The sequence below is a fragment of the Emys orbicularis genome, chromosome 1 (genome assembly GCF_028017835.1).
Source record: "Emys orbicularis isolate rEmyOrb1 chromosome 1, rEmyOrb1.hap1, whole genome shotgun sequence".
In the NCBI taxonomy this organism is placed as follows: Eukaryota; Metazoa; Chordata; order Testudines; family Emydidae; genus Emys; species Emys orbicularis.
In genome coordinates this window covers 204,708,653-204,726,026 of record NC_088683.1, presented here as the reverse complement: position 1 = coordinate 204,726,026, position 17,374 = coordinate 204,708,653, and the positions used below count along the sequence as shown (strand labels likewise).

At 47.1% G+C, this 17,374-nt stretch overlaps 2 protein-coding genes across 7 annotated transcripts in view; one reads left to right on the top strand and one right to left on the bottom strand.

Annotated features, from left to right (window-relative positions):
* Positions 1-6,478, bottom strand: part of TTC3 (tetratricopeptide repeat domain 3) — a 166,588-nt gene extending 160,110 nt beyond the window's left edge. Inside the window, exons 1-2 of the mRNA XM_065414830.1 lie at positions 6,439-6,478; positions 113-192 (exon numbers count right to left, since the gene is read on the bottom strand). Coding sequence (XP_065270902.1) covers positions 113-181 — 69 coding nt within the window. The 5' untranslated portion in view covers positions 182-192; positions 6,439-6,478. The remainder of the gene's footprint in view (positions 1-112; positions 193-6,438) is intronic.
* A 33-nt stretch (positions 6,479-6,511) lies between these two features.
* PIGP (phosphatidylinositol glycan anchor biosynthesis class P) lies at positions 6,512-14,164 on the top strand. 6 transcript variants are annotated; one of them, XM_065414867.1, is made up of 5 exons: positions 6,512-6,559; positions 8,303-8,395; positions 11,336-11,408; positions 12,164-12,282; positions 13,534-14,164. In XM_065414867.1, exons 2-5 carry the CDS (start codon positions 8,314-8,316, stop codon positions 13,662-13,664), a joined length of 405 nt encoding a protein of 134 aa, XP_065270939.1. In that variant the 5' UTR covers positions 6,512-6,559; positions 8,303-8,313; the 3' UTR covers positions 13,665-14,164. The 6 variants fall into 6 exon arrangements, with proteins under 6 accessions (XP_065270939.1, XP_065270912.1, XP_065270947.1 ...); XM_065414875.1 differs by lacking the exon at positions 6,512-6,559 and adding an exon at positions 6,610-6,793; XM_065414852.1 differs by lacking the exons at positions 6,512-6,559; positions 8,303-8,395 and adding exons at positions 6,765-6,793; positions 8,960-9,162.
* The last annotated feature ends 3,210 nt before the right edge of the window (positions 14,165-17,374 follow it).

Here is a 17,374-nt window from a genome sequence, read left to right as displayed (position 1 = left end):
AACCTGCACCCTATCTGACAGCTATTCACGTACAAAATCAGTGTGCAGACCACCTAAATAAGAACCTCCATTAGGCATCCTGCCAATCCCTTACATATTAATAGTTACTTACCAATTCACAGCATTGTTTACCATAAAAAGTGATTCCACTGAAGTCTGATTCCAATGTAGTTACTTCCATAGTGCATGTCCCTGGGGGGAAATAAAGCCAGAAATGCATTAGAAAAAAACCCTCAATTTGTATATTCCTCTGAGAGTGCTTAGAATGTCTGCAAAATTAAGTTATAACCTAATGTGAGGGGAAACGATCCATTCAGCTGTGAATTTTAGCTTTCCACTCAGGATTGTATAGAAGTGAGGGGGGAGGGATAGCTCAGTGGTTTGAGCATTGGCCTGCTAAACCCAGGGTTGTGAGCTCAATCCTTGAGGGGGCCACTTAGGGATCTGAGGCAAAATCAGTACTTGGTCCTGCTAGTGAAGGCAGGGGGCTGGACTCAATGACCTTTCAAGATCCCTTCCAGTTCTAGGAGATAAAATAATAAATTAATGGAGATATCCTAAGTCCAGATAACCAGTGTTATTATTTGAGGAGTCCCAATCACAGACTAGGACTGTACAAACACAGAACAAAGACAACCCCTGCGCCAAAGAGTAGTATAAAACTAGAGACAAGAGATGGATAGACCGATGGGGGAAAACACAGGAAACCAAGGGACAATATTGGTCAGCATGATCATATGTGGACTCAGCACACCAGCAGCCTGTTGTCAAGATTTTTTGTAGGCTTCATGACTCGGGAAAGTTTTTCGCAATGGACCACAGAGAACAGTCAACTTCATAGAAATTTGTCTCTCCATGCCAAAACTGACCCAAAACACTTTCTTTGTAATTTGCATTTTACAGCCTGTGCTTTCTTCACTGATCACAGACAACTATGAACACAAACACAAATTCATAAAACGCTTTTGGTTTGGTTCAGGAGCAAACTGTCCTGTGATCACTCTCTCAGGCCTTGGCTACACTTGAGAGTTACAGCGCTGTAAAGGCTCCCCCAGTGCTGTAACTCACTCCCCGTGCACACTGGCAAGGCATTTGCAGCGCTGTATCTCTGTGGTTGCAGCGCTGCATGTACTCCACCTCTCCAAGAGGAATAGCGAGTATTGCGCTGCCGTTGCAGCGCTGAGGCGCCAGTGTGGCCGCCCAATGCGCTGTGAATGGCCTCCAGAATTATTCGGCAGTATCCCACAATGCCTGTTCTAGCCACTCTGGTCATCAGTTCAAACTCTACTGCCCTGGCCTCAGGTAGCCAACCATGTGACCGACCCTTTACATTCTCCGGGAATTTAAAAAATCCCCTTCCTGTTTGCTCAGCCCGGCATGGTGTGGAGTGCTATCAGCGAATCTTTCCAGGTGACCAGGCCTCCACGCGCCAAGCGAGCCCCAGCATGGAGCAATGGCGAGTTGCTGGACCTCATCAGTGTTTGGGGGAGGAAGCTGTACAGTCCCAGCTGCGCTCCAGCCGTAGGAATTACGATACCTTCCCGAAGGTATCACAGGACATGATGGAAAGGGGCCATGACCGGGACGTCCTGCAGTGCAGGATTAAAGTGAAGGAGCTGCGCAGTGCCTACCGCAAAGCCCGCAACACAAACGGCTGCTCGGGTGCTCCCCCCACGACCTGCCGATTCTACTAAGAGCTGGATGCGATACTAGGGGTTAACCCCACCTCCACTCCGAGCAACACCATGGACACTTCAGAGCCGGTGTGGGGTGGGGGGAGGAGGAAGAGGAGGAGGAAAACGGGAGTGATGGTGGTGGGCCAGATGGAGACACCCCGGAATCCCTGGAGCCATGCAGCCAGGAGCTCTTCTCGAGCCAGGAGAAAGGTAGCCGGTCGCAGCGGCCGGTACTTGGTGGAGGACAAACAGAAGAGTAGGTTCCCGGTAAGCGGGTTTTTTTTTTCGGGAAGGAATTTTTTCGGTGCGAGCTCTTTGGGAGAGGAGGATTAGGCATGCATGCCTAGATGTGGAATAGTGCATTGATGTGGTTTATCACATCGCGGTAATCAGCCTCGGTAATCTTCTGGAATGTCTCATCCAGAACGTGTGCAATGCGCTTGCGCAGGTTTATCGGGAGAGCCACCGTGGTCCTTGTCCCAGCCAGGCTAACGTGTCCGCACCACTGTGCCGCGGGGACCATTGCTGCACCCAGGCAAGCTGCATATGGGCCAGGGTGGAAGCCGCATTGCAGTAGAAGACCCTCCCTTGCTTCCCAGGTCACCCTCAGCAGCGAGATATCGTCCAGGACGAACTCCTGTGGAAAACATTGGGACAGTGTTCAGTGTAGGTGCCCCCTGAAGCTGTTGGCTCTCCCCAAGGCACAGAAACCCAGAGGACAGTGCAGCCCTAAAACAATCAGTCCCCCTTACTCACCATTTTGAGGCTCCCGTGGGATGCATGTGCTCTGTTTCGGACGGGAAAAGTATGCTAATGTGTAGACCCTGTGTGTTTTCTACTCCTTAAGTGTGGGGGGAATCATTACTCTGTCTGGTATAAACAATGCTGCCTCTGTTAAATGTTGTATTTTGCCTATACAGCTGCATCAACCTTGAGACCTCAGCCGTCCCTCTTATCGCCTGCTCAGAGACTTCAAAGACTCAGGAAGAGACCGCGAAAAAGCAAAGACGACATGCTGCAAGAAGTGATGCAGCAATCTATTAAAGAGAATGAGAAAGCAAAGGACTGGAGGGAGAGGGAAAGCAGGATCCGGCAGGAAAACGCAGCGCACCGGCAGCAAAGCACCGCGCACCGGCAGCAAAGCACTGATAGGCTCATAAGCATCCTGGAGCGCCAAGCAGATGCTATCCAGGAGCTGGTAGCCATGCAGAAAGAGGAGCAGTACCGCAAACGCAAATGCCACCCCCCCTACAGCCCTTGTCCCAAAACTCTTTCCGTTGTGCCCCACTGTCACCTCCAACCCACTTTCCCCAACTTCCGTGTTCTTTACGCCACCCACTGCCTCCAACACCAGTATCTTCACCACCCAGCCCTGAAAACCACTCAACCCCCATCACCATGCAGTATAGCTGTCCTGAAGTGCAGCACTCACTGCACAGCACACCAGACAGGACATACGCGAATCTGTGATTGTACTGTTCCCCACTCCACCGCCTTGTTTCTTTTCAATAATTTTTTTTTTCTTTTCAATAAATGGATTCTTTGGCTTTGAAAACATTCTTTATTATTGCATAAAGTAAAAGACTCCTTAGCCCAGGAAATAAACAGGCACTGCAAGTCTGCTTAGCAGACACTGATTCCTAAAGATTGGAATTACTGCACTTCACTCCCGTGCAGGGCACCAGATATCACTGCTGGTTTTCAGCCTCAAATTGCTCCCTCAAGGCATCCCTAATCCTTGCAGCCCCGCGCTGGGCCCCTGTAATAGCCCTGCTCTCTGGCTGTGCAAAATCAGCCTCCAGATGTTGAACCTCGGAGGTCCATGCCTGAGTGAAGCTTTCACCCTTCCCTTCACAAATATTATGGAGGGCACAGCACGCGGATATAACCGCGGGGATGCTGTTTTCAGCCAAGTCCAGCTTCCCATACAGAGATCGCCAGTGGCCCTTTAAACGGCCAAAGGCACACTCCACAGTCATTCAGCACCGGCTCAGCCTGTAGTTGAACCGTTCCTTGATGCTGTCAAGGCTCCCTGTGTAGGGTTTCATGAGCCATGGCATTAACGGGTAAGCAGGATCTCCAAGGATCACAATGGGCATTTCAACTTCCCCTACCATGATCTTCCGCTCTGGGAAAAAAGTCCCGGCCTGCATCTTCCTGAACAGCCAAGTGTTCCGAAAGATGCGTGCGTCATGCACCTTTCCGGGCCAGCCTGTGTTAATGTCAATGAAACGCCCACGGTGATCCACAAGCGCCTGGAGAACCATAGAGAAATACCCCTGCCGATTAACGTACTCGGATCCTAGGTGGGGTGGTGCCAGAATAGGAATGTGCGTCCCATCTATCGCCCCTCCACAGTTAGGGAACCCCATTTGTGCAAAGCCATCCACTATTTCTTGCACGTTACTCAGAGTCACGGTTCTTCTGAGTAGGATGCGATTAATGGCCTTGCAAACTTGCATCAACACGATTCCAACGGTCAACTTTCCCACTCCAAACTGGTTTGCGACCAACCGGTAGCTGTCTGGAGTTGCCAGCTTCCAGATTGCAATAGCCACCCGCTTCTCCACTGGCAGGGCAGCTCTCAATCTCGTGTCCTTGCGCCGCTGGGTGGGGGCAAGCTCCTCACACAGTCCCATGAAAGTGGCTTTTCTCATCCGAAAGTTCTGCAGCCACTGCTCGTCATCCCAGACTTCCACGATGATGTGATCCCACCACTCGGTGCTTGTTTACCGAGCCCAAAAACGGCATTCCCCGGTGCTGAGCATGTCCGTGAATGCCACAAGCAATTTCGTGTCGTACGTGTTACGCGGCGCGATAGCATCGTCGGACTCCTCACCCTCACTCTCACTTTGGATCTTAAGGAATAGTTCGACAGCCAAACGTGATGTGCTGGCGAGACTCATCAGCATATGCCTCAGCAGTTCGGACTCCATTTCCCGCAGACAGATCGCACTGCACAGAAACCGTTGAAAGATGGCGCCAAAGGTGGACGGAAACAAAGGGATTTCTGGGATGCGAAGCGATGCATCACGGGGCATTGGGACAGGACCCAGAATCCCCCGCACCCACGCCCCCTTCCCACAATCCACGGCGCCAGAATGGGAAAAGGTGCTCTGTGGGATAGCTGCCCATAATGCACCGCTCCCAATAGCGCTGCAATTGCCGCAAATATGGCCACAACAGTGCGCTGGGCAGCTGTCAGTGTGGACAGACTGCAGCGCTTTCCCTACTCAGCTGCATGAAGTCAGGTTTAACTCACAGTGCTGTACATCTGCAAGTGTAGCCAAGGCCTCAGTCTCTCCATGGGCACTTCTTCCAACTGGCAAGCTTCTACCTGCACTTCTCCCAGAGCAGAACCCCACAATTCACACTACTTTAGACAGGATCACTTTAGACAGGCTACAACATCCCTCATTTACCAGTCATGTATAGCTCAGCTTGTGCAACTGGGTTTAACTAGACTCCTCTCTGGGAGCTTGCGGCTAATATGAAATGCAGTGGTTCAGGACACGTTCTTCAAAAACGAGTGAATTATTCATTCACAGAAACATAACAAGGAGAGAGAATAGGGTTTTAAATAAAAAAAGCCTATACATTTCCTACCTAAACCCAGCCCACCCTTGCCTGTTTATGGAAGTTCTGCTTAAGCCGAGTACCCCAAGCTTGGCCAGGGTGAGACAGGTTGCCCCCTGTAACTGCTGCCTTCCTGATAGACTTGCGGACTGGAGAGCTCAGCCTCTCACCTCAGCTCCCTGGTTCAATTTTATCCATTCCAGAGACTCTGTGTGTTCAGGATTCCCAAGTTCCTTTGTCTGACTTGGCACCCTGGTCCAGACGGATGTGCGTGTTTCCCCGCAGGGGCGCTTACCTGTAGTCTTTATCATACAGTAGATCCCAGGCACTGTCTATTTCAGTACGGGGCAATTAAAGCAGTCTGCAGTCATGTCTTGGCTCTTGTGACCCAAAGCGAACTAGGGCTGATCGTAACACTTACAGAACTAACCCGTCAACCCCATTTCACATGACACAGGTACACGTTAGTGCAGACAACGCCAGTTCTTCACGGCGGTCAGTCACCACAGGGACGGGCGCGCGCTCGCTCGCCCGCCCGCCCCTGAAGCGCGGAGGCTGGTGAAGCCCGGGGCTCGGAGGGCGGGCGAAGGCCGGGGCCCGGGCCCCTGTTCGCGGGGGGCTGGACGCCACCTCGCGTGACACTTAGTTCACTTCGCCCAAGTTTCCGTGAACGGGGGCGCCGGAAGCTCCTCGAGCCAACCCAGCAGCGACCGAGAGCCCCGGCAGCCTCTCCCCGCGACCGGACGCGGCCTGGCCCCGCCGCAGGGGCTCTGGGGTGTGCAAGGGGCGCGAGCGGGACTCGCCGGAGCCCGGGCGGATGGGGACTGCGGGCTCCTGTCCCCTCCTCACTGGGGCACCCCTGGCAGACAGCACCACGGGGCGGGGGAGCCGAGGTCGCCCCGTGACCCCCCCCCCGCCGCGGGTACAAGGGGTCTCCGAGGCTAAGCACAACCCTTCCCCCCCCCCGCCACGTGGAGAGGAGGCGGAGGCAGCGCGAACCCAGAAACGATCGTTCAACCGACACCCCAAGCGCACCCCTTACAACGCTCACTCACTCACCAGGCCGGGCGAGCCCCGAGAGCAGCGACACCGCCCGCTTCCTGCTCAGCCGCACAGCCCGGCGCCACGGCCAACGAGCGGAACCTCAGGCTAAACAACCACTTCCCCGCCCCCCTTCCTCCCAGACCTTCTATTGGCTGCCTGCCTTCTGACGTCAGGGATTTTAGAAAGGGGAACGGGCTCCTCGGGACCTTGCGTTTCCTGCGCGAGAGGAAGAGACACACGTCGATGGCGCCTTGCGCTTGCTGGTAGAGACCGCGCAAGCGGGAAAGCGGGTCCGACGGCTTCTTTTAACGTCATGCGCAGGCGACAACTTCGGAGCTCACGCGTGTCTGTCGTTTCACCACGCATGCGCGCAGAAAGAAGTTGCGTTGCGCTCTGGATGTGTCCTGGACGGCTGGGCTGGGCGCTCCTCCCCATTCCTCTCTCTCGCTCACTGGTCTGGGGAGTCCCGGGCCGCACGCGGAGCAGGCCGGGGGGAGGTGAGAGAGGGGGATGGGCAGAGCGGGAGAACCGGAGGCGCCGCCCCGGCCCGGTGCTGCTGCTTCCCCCCGGGGTGTCAAATGGCCGCACTGAGCTTGGCGCGGCGCGGGCGGCAGTTTTCACGGGGGTGGGAGGAGACGCCCAAGTCCTGAGGACCTCGCAGCCTCCAGGACACCGAGAGCCTCCGGCGCCCGCGCCGCGGGGGCGAATGTGGCTCCCGGTCCTCTCTGCAGCGCCGCTGCTGCCCGCTCCCCCGCCCCCCCGCGGGAGGCACCGGGGTCTTGGCCCTGGCCGCGGCGAAGCGCCCCGGAGCAGGGGATGGGACGAAGGTCCCGGTGTCGCTGGATTTACTCGAGGGCCTACCTAGTTCACAGCCCGTCTCCGCATTGAGGGCGAGGAGGGTCGCGGCTGGTCCGAAAGGTGCCGGGGGTTGGCACCCACGGGCCGTACTCTGCCCGCGCTGCCCCGGAGTGGAGTGAGGCGTCTTTTGGGTGCCCATCTCCGCTGCAAGGAAAACCGGGTTCCGCACGGGTCTTCGCCCCGGCAGGGGCAGCCTCTGCCCAACAACGTGCTTGGTGCTGAGATGAGCAGGAAATACTGCTTCTTTCAAGCCCCGTCGTCTTGTCTATGCCAGCAATTACTAATCCAGTTAGACTGCAGGTTCCCCTGCTAGGAGCCGTGGCAACAGGTAGCGCTAGTAGTATGGGTCTACCCACATTGCACCAGGAACCACACCACTTGATTCCCATTCCCCCCAGCCACATCGAAGATGAAAGTGAGAGGAATAGCATATTCACGGGTTTCTCAGCATCTTTGAAACCTATACAAAATCCCTATTGTAGAGTTGCCAGGCATTCGGTTTTCAACCGGAACGGTCGAAAAGGAACCCTGATGGCTCCGGTCAGCATTGCTGATGAGCTGCTAAAAATCCGGTTGGCAGTGCAGCGGGACTAAGTCAGGCTCCCTGACTCAGCTCGGCTTCCGGAAGTGGCCGGCATGTGGCTCCTATGTGCAGGGGCAGCCACGGGGGCTCCGCGTGCTGGCCCTGCCCCGAGCGCCGGCTCTGCAGCTCCAATTAGCCAGGAACCATGGCCAACGGGAGCTGTGGGGGCGGCAGCTGCGGGCAGCGCACAGAACCCCTGTGGCCACCCCTGCACCTAGGAGCCGGATATGCTTGCTTGCGGGAGCCACCTGAGATAAGCGCTGCCCCTTCCACACCCCAACCCTCTGCATCAGGTCAGAACCCCCTCCTTCACCCCAAATCCCTCATACCCAGCCCCACCCCACAGCCCACACCTCCAGCTGGAGCCTGCACCCCAACCCCCTGTCCCAGCCTGGTGAAAATGAGTGAGGGTGGGGGAGAGGGAATGGAGTGAGCGTGGGCAGAGCCTCGGAGAAGGGGCGGGGCAATGTTCCGCTTTGTGCGATTAGAAAATTGGCAACACTATCCTAAGGTGATGTGTAACTAATAGCTTCTTGTAATTCATTTCTTTCTCTCATTTAAAAAGAAGAGACTAACATGGTTGAAAACTCTCCAGCCCCATTGCCTGAAAGAGCAATATATGGGTTTGTTCTTTTCTTAGGCTCCCAGTTTGGCTTTAGTAAGTATGTTTGCTTTCTGAGTAAAGTGCTACATGTATTTGCTGTATTAAGAGGCAGAAATGAATACTGTACAATAGTGCCTCTAGTAAGATGTAGCAGTTTTAAAAAAGATTAACTCTGTGTTAATACTTCTCAAGTAATAAAAATGATATTAGTTGTAAAGAAGGACTGAACTATTATTTGCAGTGTTGTAGCTGTGTTGGGCCTAGGATATTAGAGAGACAAGGTGGGTGAGGTAATATCTTTTATTGGACCAACTTCTGTTGGTGAGAGAGACAAGCTTTTGAGTTTACACCGGGCTCTAATGCTTCTCTCTCACCAAGCTCAGAAGCTTGTCTCTCTCACCAACAGAAGTTGGTCAAATAAAAGTTATTACCTCCCAAGCTTGTTTCTCTGAACTGTTGTTAATTTTGCAACTTTATGGGGTAATCCAAGTCTTGTCAGTTCTCCCTTGTATTATTCTTTTGGATTTTGTTCTCCCTGATACTGCTGCTGGTGGCCACATAGCTGAGTGTGCTGAGGGAACAGCTATATTTCAGGGAGTTAATTGAAAATCTTTCTAGTAGGCTGAGTGTACAGCATATCATGTGTACACAGTTGGCACTTTGTGACCTGTGTAGAAGTCAAAGATGCAAAACCCAAATTCTGAAAATGGGGACTGATACTCAAAGGATGAAGGCTGACGAAAATCACATCAGTTTCACTGTGCTGCTGCTTTCAGCAATGATGAGCCACAACAGAGCAAGGTGCTGGAGATACTCACTTGGTAAGGAGTGGAGTAAAGAGCCCATACTCCCTTGCAGCAAGTATAAGGCTTTTGGGTGGGGAAAACTAAATAGAGAAGGTATGCTCCTTCTCTTCCAACAGTTAGAGGATAGTTTAGGGACTTCAGATTTAGCATATCAAAGACAGAGATGAAAAATGGAGCACCAGATATTTCAGGGACAGAAAAGCACCTGGCTGTAAGAATCCCAGAACCTTTCCCATTTCAAGCAGCTCAGCAAGGATGGAGCTAAGGAGGGCTCCACTCCAAGGGTGTTCCCGAGACTCTACTCTGGAATTCCATCTTCTGTATCCTCTTGCTAGTAACTGTTCTGTTGATCTAAGAGGTTGTAAAACCTTAACTTTTGAGCCAAAACTGACCTTACTGTTCCTCTTAAGAGAAATATTTTTGGATTAATACTTGCTTCATTGGCATTGAAATCAGTAATCTCAAATTTACTCCCATTCTAAATATATTTTCAGTAAAATATGCATTTTTAAAAACATTTCTTCCAGTACTAGGTTGTTGTAACTCTTGTTTCAGTTTTGTGACAGTTAGGACTAGTGACTCTGTTACTTTATCCTTCCCCACCAATTCCCCATTTATATGTTTACTCACTTGCCAGAATTCTAGTTTTTGAGCTCTCTGGGGCAAGAGCTGTCATTGTGTGTTTGTTTGTACAGTACCTAGTACAATGCTATCCTAATCCCTATTTTTGGTCTTTACATTTTATCGTTTCTATTGTGATAGCCCCTTAAGTGGCATACTGTAGTAAAGAACTGAAGTATTTAAAAAAGAAAATCTCATTCAAGATGTGTGGAATTCCATTAAAATAATATTTGGTACTCCACAGATGTCTCGTTTTGGGAGTTAATTTGTTGGGGGTGGGGTGTTTAATGGCTAAATCCTGCTATCCTTGTGTAGTCAAATTACCCATTAACACAGAGGTGGGCACACTACGGCCTGCGGGCCACATCCAGCCCGTGGGGCCCCTGAGCTCCTGGCCCCCAGCCCCTCCCCCGCTATTCCCACTCCCCTGCAGCCTCAGCTCACTGTACCGCCAGTGCAATGCTCTGGGCGGCAGGGCGATGAGCTCCTGGGGCAGCGCAGCCTGACCCGGTGCTCTGTGCTGTGCGGTGCATGGCTGGCTCTGTGCTGAGCCGGGTGGCGCAGCTGCAGCACTGCCAGCCACCGGTGCTCCAAGCAGTGCGGTAAGGGAGCAGGGGGAGAGGGGGATGGATAGAGGGCAGGGGAGTTCGGGGTGGTGGTCGGGGGTGGGGGTGTGGATAGGGGTCGGGGCAGTCAGAGGGTGGGGAACGGGTTGAATGGGGGCAAGGGTCGGGGGGGCAGTCGGGGGGGTTGGATGGGGCGGCGGGGGGCAGTCAGAGGACAGGGAGAAGGGGTGGTTGGATGGGGCAGGGGTCCCGGGGGGGCAGTCAGGAAGGAGAGGAGGGGTTGGATGAGGTGGCGCAGGGCAGTCGGGGCGGGGATTCCGGGGGGGGGTCAGGGAACGGGGGGGGTTGGATGGGCCAGGAGTCCGGGGGGGCCATCACGGGGCCAAAAGGGGGAGTGGATAGGGGGTGGGGGCTGGGCCACGCCCCCCTCCCCTAACCGGCCCTCCATACAATTTCCAAAACCCGATGCGGCCCTCAGGCCAAAAAGTTTGCCTGCCCCTGCATTAACATCATTGCTAGTTTTGACTGCAGAATTAGACCCTTTGTGGTTTAGTGCTGTCATATAGTTCTACATACATAGTCATTTGTACATATTTCTGAAGACCTAGAGAAATACCTTGGACCAATGTTTTTAAAATACAAATGTTTAAAATTAATTTTAAATTAAATTTTTAACCTTTTTTAAAAATCGACAAATGATGCAAGGAATTCTTGTCTATTTTATTCTGGAATTAGAAAACAAATATGAAGAAGAGAATTAAAGTACCATCAGTTATAAAGTTTGCATCCCTATGGCATAGTTTGTGTTCATAGTAGCATTCTCTGCAGTATTTCAGTAGACCTATTTAGATGCTTTTTGGAATCTATAGAGAAAATTTTTATAATTTGTTTGTATCCTCTGTAATGACGGTGCTAACTAGATCTAGAATTAATTTGTCTCTTAAAACAATGTAAACTGTACAATTATGATCAAAATATTAACTTTTACTCTTTTTGCACAGTGTTATACCTTGTATGGGCGTATGTTCCTGAATCTTGGTTATTCTCACTGGGACTAACATACTGGCCTCAAAAGTAGGTTAAATTCATTCACTGTTAAACATGTGAAAGAACAAACACATACCCAGAAAAATTGTGCCAGTGTCCTTTTACATTTAAAATATTTTACATTTAATCCAACTTGAAAAAGAAGATTTAATGTTTCTCCTCACAAACAGCTACAGTATTTATGTAAAGTAATGTTTCACAAACAACAGTTTACTCTGAAAAATTATCAGCAAGCTAAAATGAAGTGCAGTACACCTGTCTGTTATGTTCTTAAAGTAATTTGGCAGCTTGGTTTAATTAAGGTTTTTTCTGAAATATCATGGTAAATTTTATTAAATTAAATTGCCAAAAAAACTGTCTAAGACATTTATTTGGCTATTATTCCATACTGGTCACAATGGGTCCTTAGTTAATGAACTGCATTTTCAGGGTCTTCTGTTTTTAGTGTGGTGGTCTTAGCTATAACTATTTTTTCTATCCACTTTAAATTCATACACCTCTACCCTGATATAACGCGACCCTATATAACACGGTAAAGCAGCGCTCTGGGGGATGGGGGTGGGGGCTGCGCACTCCGGTGGATCAAAGCAAGTTTGATATAATGCGGTTTCACCTATAACGAGGTAAGATTTTTTGGCTCCCGAGGACAGCGTTATATTGAGGTAGAGGTGTACTTGTTTCTACTTCTGTACTGTCTTGCTTGATTTAGAGCTGGAAATAATTTTTTACTAAAGACTTTCTTTTGCGAAATGTCATTTAAAAATAAATATTTTATTCTGCAGGTACTGGGCAGTTGCTTTGCCTGTATACCTTCTAGTTACTTTAGGAATTGGCTATATACTACTCTTTGGTATTAACATGATGAGTACTGCTCCACTCAACTCCATGCACACCATTACAGGTAGTTGATAATTTTCTTGTATAGTTCTTAAGCCTTCTACAAAAGTTATTGACAATCACTGTAAACATACTTGCTGGTATTACTAAACTAAACCAAATTCAAAACCTTGAATTTGCACCTATGTTTAATGTATTGGTGTATTATAGCTCAGTGGTTTGAGCATTGGCCTGCTAAACCCAGGGTGGTTGTGAGTTCAATCCTTGAGGGGGCCATTTAGGGATCTGGGGCAAAAATCTGTCTGGGGATTGGTCCTGCTTTGAGCAGGGGGTTGGACTAGATGACCTCCTGAGGTCCCTTCCAACCCTGATATTCTATGATTACAGGACTGTTACAAACAATTATATATTTTGTTCAAACTTCATTTCAATACAATGTTATAACTACAAGTTTTGACTGTTTTGTTTTTTTCCAAATGTATCTTCTTTAGGACAACCATTACAGTCTAGCATTTGCTACTCTTTCCCATGGATTTTATTTCTGCCCACTGGTCCAGTTCTGAATACTTGAAATATAGGTGGCTTCCTCAGTATTTTCCCATCTTTCTCAAGATGGTATTTCTTTTATTTGCTGATAACTGCTTTTCCTGAGCAAGAACATAGGAGAATTCAAAAATTACCCAGATCATTAGAATCTGAGTCCATGCTAAAGCTAAATTGTCCCAATTGACAGCACCATTTGGCCATGTCCATTCACTTCTAATGAAAACCAACAAAATTAATATTTAAGGCATGCTTCATTGACTTATTTTCACTTGCTTCCACTGAACTGTTCTTTGAAGTGGAAAGAGCCAAGTGTAGACTCTGCAGTAAAGATGGTGACTAGACTGATGACTTGATAGAAAGCTGCTGCGGTCAAGAACGAAAAGGGTCAGCAGCACACATCCACAGGCAGAATTTAGCCCCAAGTCTTTCTTGAATCAGCACTATGGAACTTGCTTTGCTAGAGGGAGCAGAATGTTAACATCTACTGTAGATAAACTGACAGTACCAACTAAATGTATTCGCTTTTCAGACATTTACAGCATCATTCTGGTTTACTAAAAGTGGGATGTTTCTTGAATTTCACTCTGTTAAACGTTGCATAGGATTTAGGTTGTAGCTGGATGTGATGTAAAATCAGAGCAGTATGCTTTTATGTTGATGAAGTGTAGGAGTCTAGCAACACTTCTAGCAGGAAAACAAAGCATTTCAGTTTATACCATCAGTTTTAAACCATGGAATAGTGAAATGTCTTTTGTCATATTTCCTACAGATAACTTTGCAAAAAATCAGCAGCAGAAGAAATCTCAAGAAGACGCAATCCCTGCATTGAGGGATATTCCCATTAGTGAAGTAAACCAAATGTTCTTCCTTGCTGACAAAGGCATTTGTAACAGAAATTAATTGGAACCAGCCCCGTTAGAATAAGACACTACAGTACTACAATAATTTTTAGAAACACATTGTAAGAAAAGTCAAAGGTTTGTCAGTGCTAAGAAATCTAACTCTTTCAACAACTGGAATAGATGAATTTGTATCTAAATTAAGCTGTGGTCAGCACTGGTTCACCTTGTGTGGCATAGAGTACTGAACCGGGACTCAGAAGATATGGGCTCTGTTCCCAGCTCTGCTACTAGCCTGCTGGGTCACCTTGAGCAAGTCACTTCACCACTCTGCTTTGGTTTCCCCATCTGTACTATGTATATGATACTGACCTTTATAAAGTGCTTTGAGATCTACTGATAAGTGTTATTTAAGAGCTATGTATTATTATTTATTATTAAACAAATTGATGATTGTTGAAATGGTTTTATTTCTTAGGCCAGGTCTACACTACCGCGGTAGTTCGACAGCTGGCAATCGAACTTCCGGGTTCGATTTATCGCGTCTGGTCTGGATGCGATAAATCGATCCCGGAAGCGCTCGCCGTCGACTGCGGTACTCCAGCTCGGCGAGAGGAGTACCGCGGAGTCGACGGGGAGCCTGCCTGCCGCGTGTGGACCACGTCTGAACCGTGGTAAGTTCGAACTAAGGTATGTCGACTTCAGCTACGTTATTCACGTAGCTGAAGTTGCGTACCTTAGTTCGAATTTGGGGGTTAATGTAGACCAGGCCTTAATGTAGAGAGACCTACAGTATTAAACGACAAAATACTTCATTCTGGGAACTGAATTCTTCTATATAAATTTGTTTAGCTGTGCTCTGGATCTGAAGTAATCTGTTCAGTTACCCCTAGATTTTTTTTCTTGCACATTTGAGGGTGGGATATTCCAAAGCATTTAATGTTTGGCTTAATTCTACTCTCATTGACTTCAGTGGGAGCAGAGTTAGGCCAACACTGAGTGCTCTTAAATATCCCACCCTTTTTTGACCAGTCATGGTAAATTCAAGTGTATGCATTGTGACTGTACAGTAATATTAATAAAATGTTTTTAATTGTCTAAAACTGATTGCATTTCTAATTTTTTTTTTCTGAGTGGTATCTTACTTGCCTTGGACATACAGTGCACAATGGATTTTATTTAGATATATATTTCTGCATATCAAGAATATCCTTGTTTTCCTATCTTATTAGCCTTATTAAAAGTGATAGGGTTTCCCAAAACCAGGAGAAAAGGTGGGGGAGGAAGAAAAATCCAAACAAGTTCCCATTTAAATATATTAGTTGGTTTTTCTTAAATTGCTTTCTTATCCTTCTTCTAATGTTCTTTAATAATAAAAAATTACAATTCTTAAGAGTACTAAAAATAAAATTCTTCCGGACCCATGGAACTGCTGTAAATGTCATAGAAAACTGTGGTCCAGCTTCTTAAATTCAAAGGAAATCTCAAAGTATACTGTATTGTTTCTAAGCCACTGCCAAAATATCTTAAACAGAGAATATTCTTCCACTTAAACGTTACTTTGCTGACAAATCATCACCAGAAGTTGTCTAAATATTTTGTCACCAGCTGACATCCTAACACATTGCATCATAAAACACTAGTGATAATAGTTAAAGCTTCGTCGTCAGACAAAAATACCGTCACTCTTATCAGGAAAGAACTTCAGAGTTACAAAAAGTTACCATTTTGTTAGAAAAGGAAATAAGATATCTTGGAAAACGTCTGTATGCAGGACTTCATACTGATCCCATTAAAACTAATGAATGCTCTGCCACTAACTTCAGTGGGAGTGCTTCCTCCACATCCCAGCTTGCTATAGCTGAACAATCACATGGATGTTCCCAACTTGTGATCCAGAATCTAAGATTGCTTGTTTGGTTGATTTTTTTGTTTTTGTTTTTTGCAAGGGGGGAGAGAGAGGAATCTCCAGCTCTTAGAGCAATGAGAAAAATCCTCAAATTTTGAACCAAACAAACCAATGTAATGCTGTCTGCTTGAGTTTGCAGATAGCCTGAAATAATAGCTCTAAAGTGTGTAACTTGCCCTTATTCATCTCATTGGGGTGCTAATGCCAGAGCCTAATGCTTATATTTTAAATGGCAACATTAACTACTTAATTGCTGATCAGAATATGCAAGAAAGAAGAGAGTCTTGGAATCTCATTTTGATGTCTCAGATTGCATGGGGCATATTTGTTTGAGTGGAGCATTTGATTTGGGACAGAGCTGAACTTTCATCTTTTTTTTCAGTTTGAACCCTTTCTTTTCTCCCCTTTTATTTTTGACTTTCTCATACAGTCTTGAACTGATAGAAATTATAGGCTATTCTGGCAGGGACCATGTATTTACTATTCCCTAGCCGGGGAGGAGGGGGGGGGGAGGTTTGTCATTAAAAAAATAGTTAACAATTTTTGTTTCTTGAGAGAATTCATGACTAAGTCACTCCAGGGTTATATATTTTCTCATATGCAATTTCTGGTTATGATTTTCTTGTTCCTTGAAATTTTTTCTAAATTTTTCAGAAAGCAATTTAAATTCTAACTTGACAACTAGTGAAGGCTATGGTTCTGGTGTCATTTAATTTAAGGATTAAATTAATTCCCAGTTAAAGATACACAAATCCCTACACGATAAAGAAGAGCTACTGGAAAATGCCCTCAAGTCCTAAAAACACACAAACTAAAGGATTATAAATCTTAAACAAAGATTCTATCAGTGATGAATCTGCCATTTCACTTGTCTGCTGATCTAGCACAATTATGGGAAAACTAACAGAAGGGACCTAAGTGAACAGACAAACTGGGGCCATTTATTATTTAAGTGAAATTTACAGGCACGAAACTCAATCTTTGCTTTTCTGTCATTGAGTGTCAGTGCTGAAATGACATTCTGATGACCTTTACTTCAATTTAAGAATAATTATCAAACTATCAAAGGTTGTCTTCATGATCAAAATAATATATTCTGTAACACAATGTATTTTTCTATTGTGTAGGGTTTGGGACTTGTGATAAAGGTTAATGGCATCTAATGTTTAAAACTAATATACTTTGACAGGGCATTGTGGATCTTGAGAGTCCCTCATTACATGACCATACATACAGCAGTAATCAGGTATATTTTATTCTTACCAACTTGGTGGGGGGAAACTACTTTTCACTAGTTCTTTGCACCTAAAGAGACAGCATTCTTTTTAGCTGCTAAAGTATTTAGAAGGCTTTATGCAGTTGTCAGCTCAAAGTTATCAGATGGATGATTCCAAAACAAAACCTGACAAGATTAAAGTGTGGTGCTGGTTTTAACTCCTTCCTTCCTAAAACATACCTGTGTAAAGACTACCCAAAGATCTGGAATAGACTAAATGTGATCAAATATCCACTCCCTTTAGTCATGCTAAATCCTACATTTGCCCTCATTTTCACCTCTTGGCCTGGCCTTATCAGTGGTATCTTGTCACCACCAAGATTAGTAGTATTTAGTAGACTAGGCTAATAGCTTTATTCTTGCTGAACTAGGCAAAGGGGGGTAGCCTTTAGCCTTATTGTGCAAGTAACTGCTATGCTTTTTGTCTAGTTCCTTTAGAGGAATTTTGTTTTCATATGCATTTGGATGCTTATTGCTATGATTCTGTTTTGATATTCTATGCAAGAGAGATGCATGTGTAGAAACAGTGTGACATCCTATTCTCCAGAATGGAGTTTCTCTACAGACAGTGTTGAGTTTGAACATG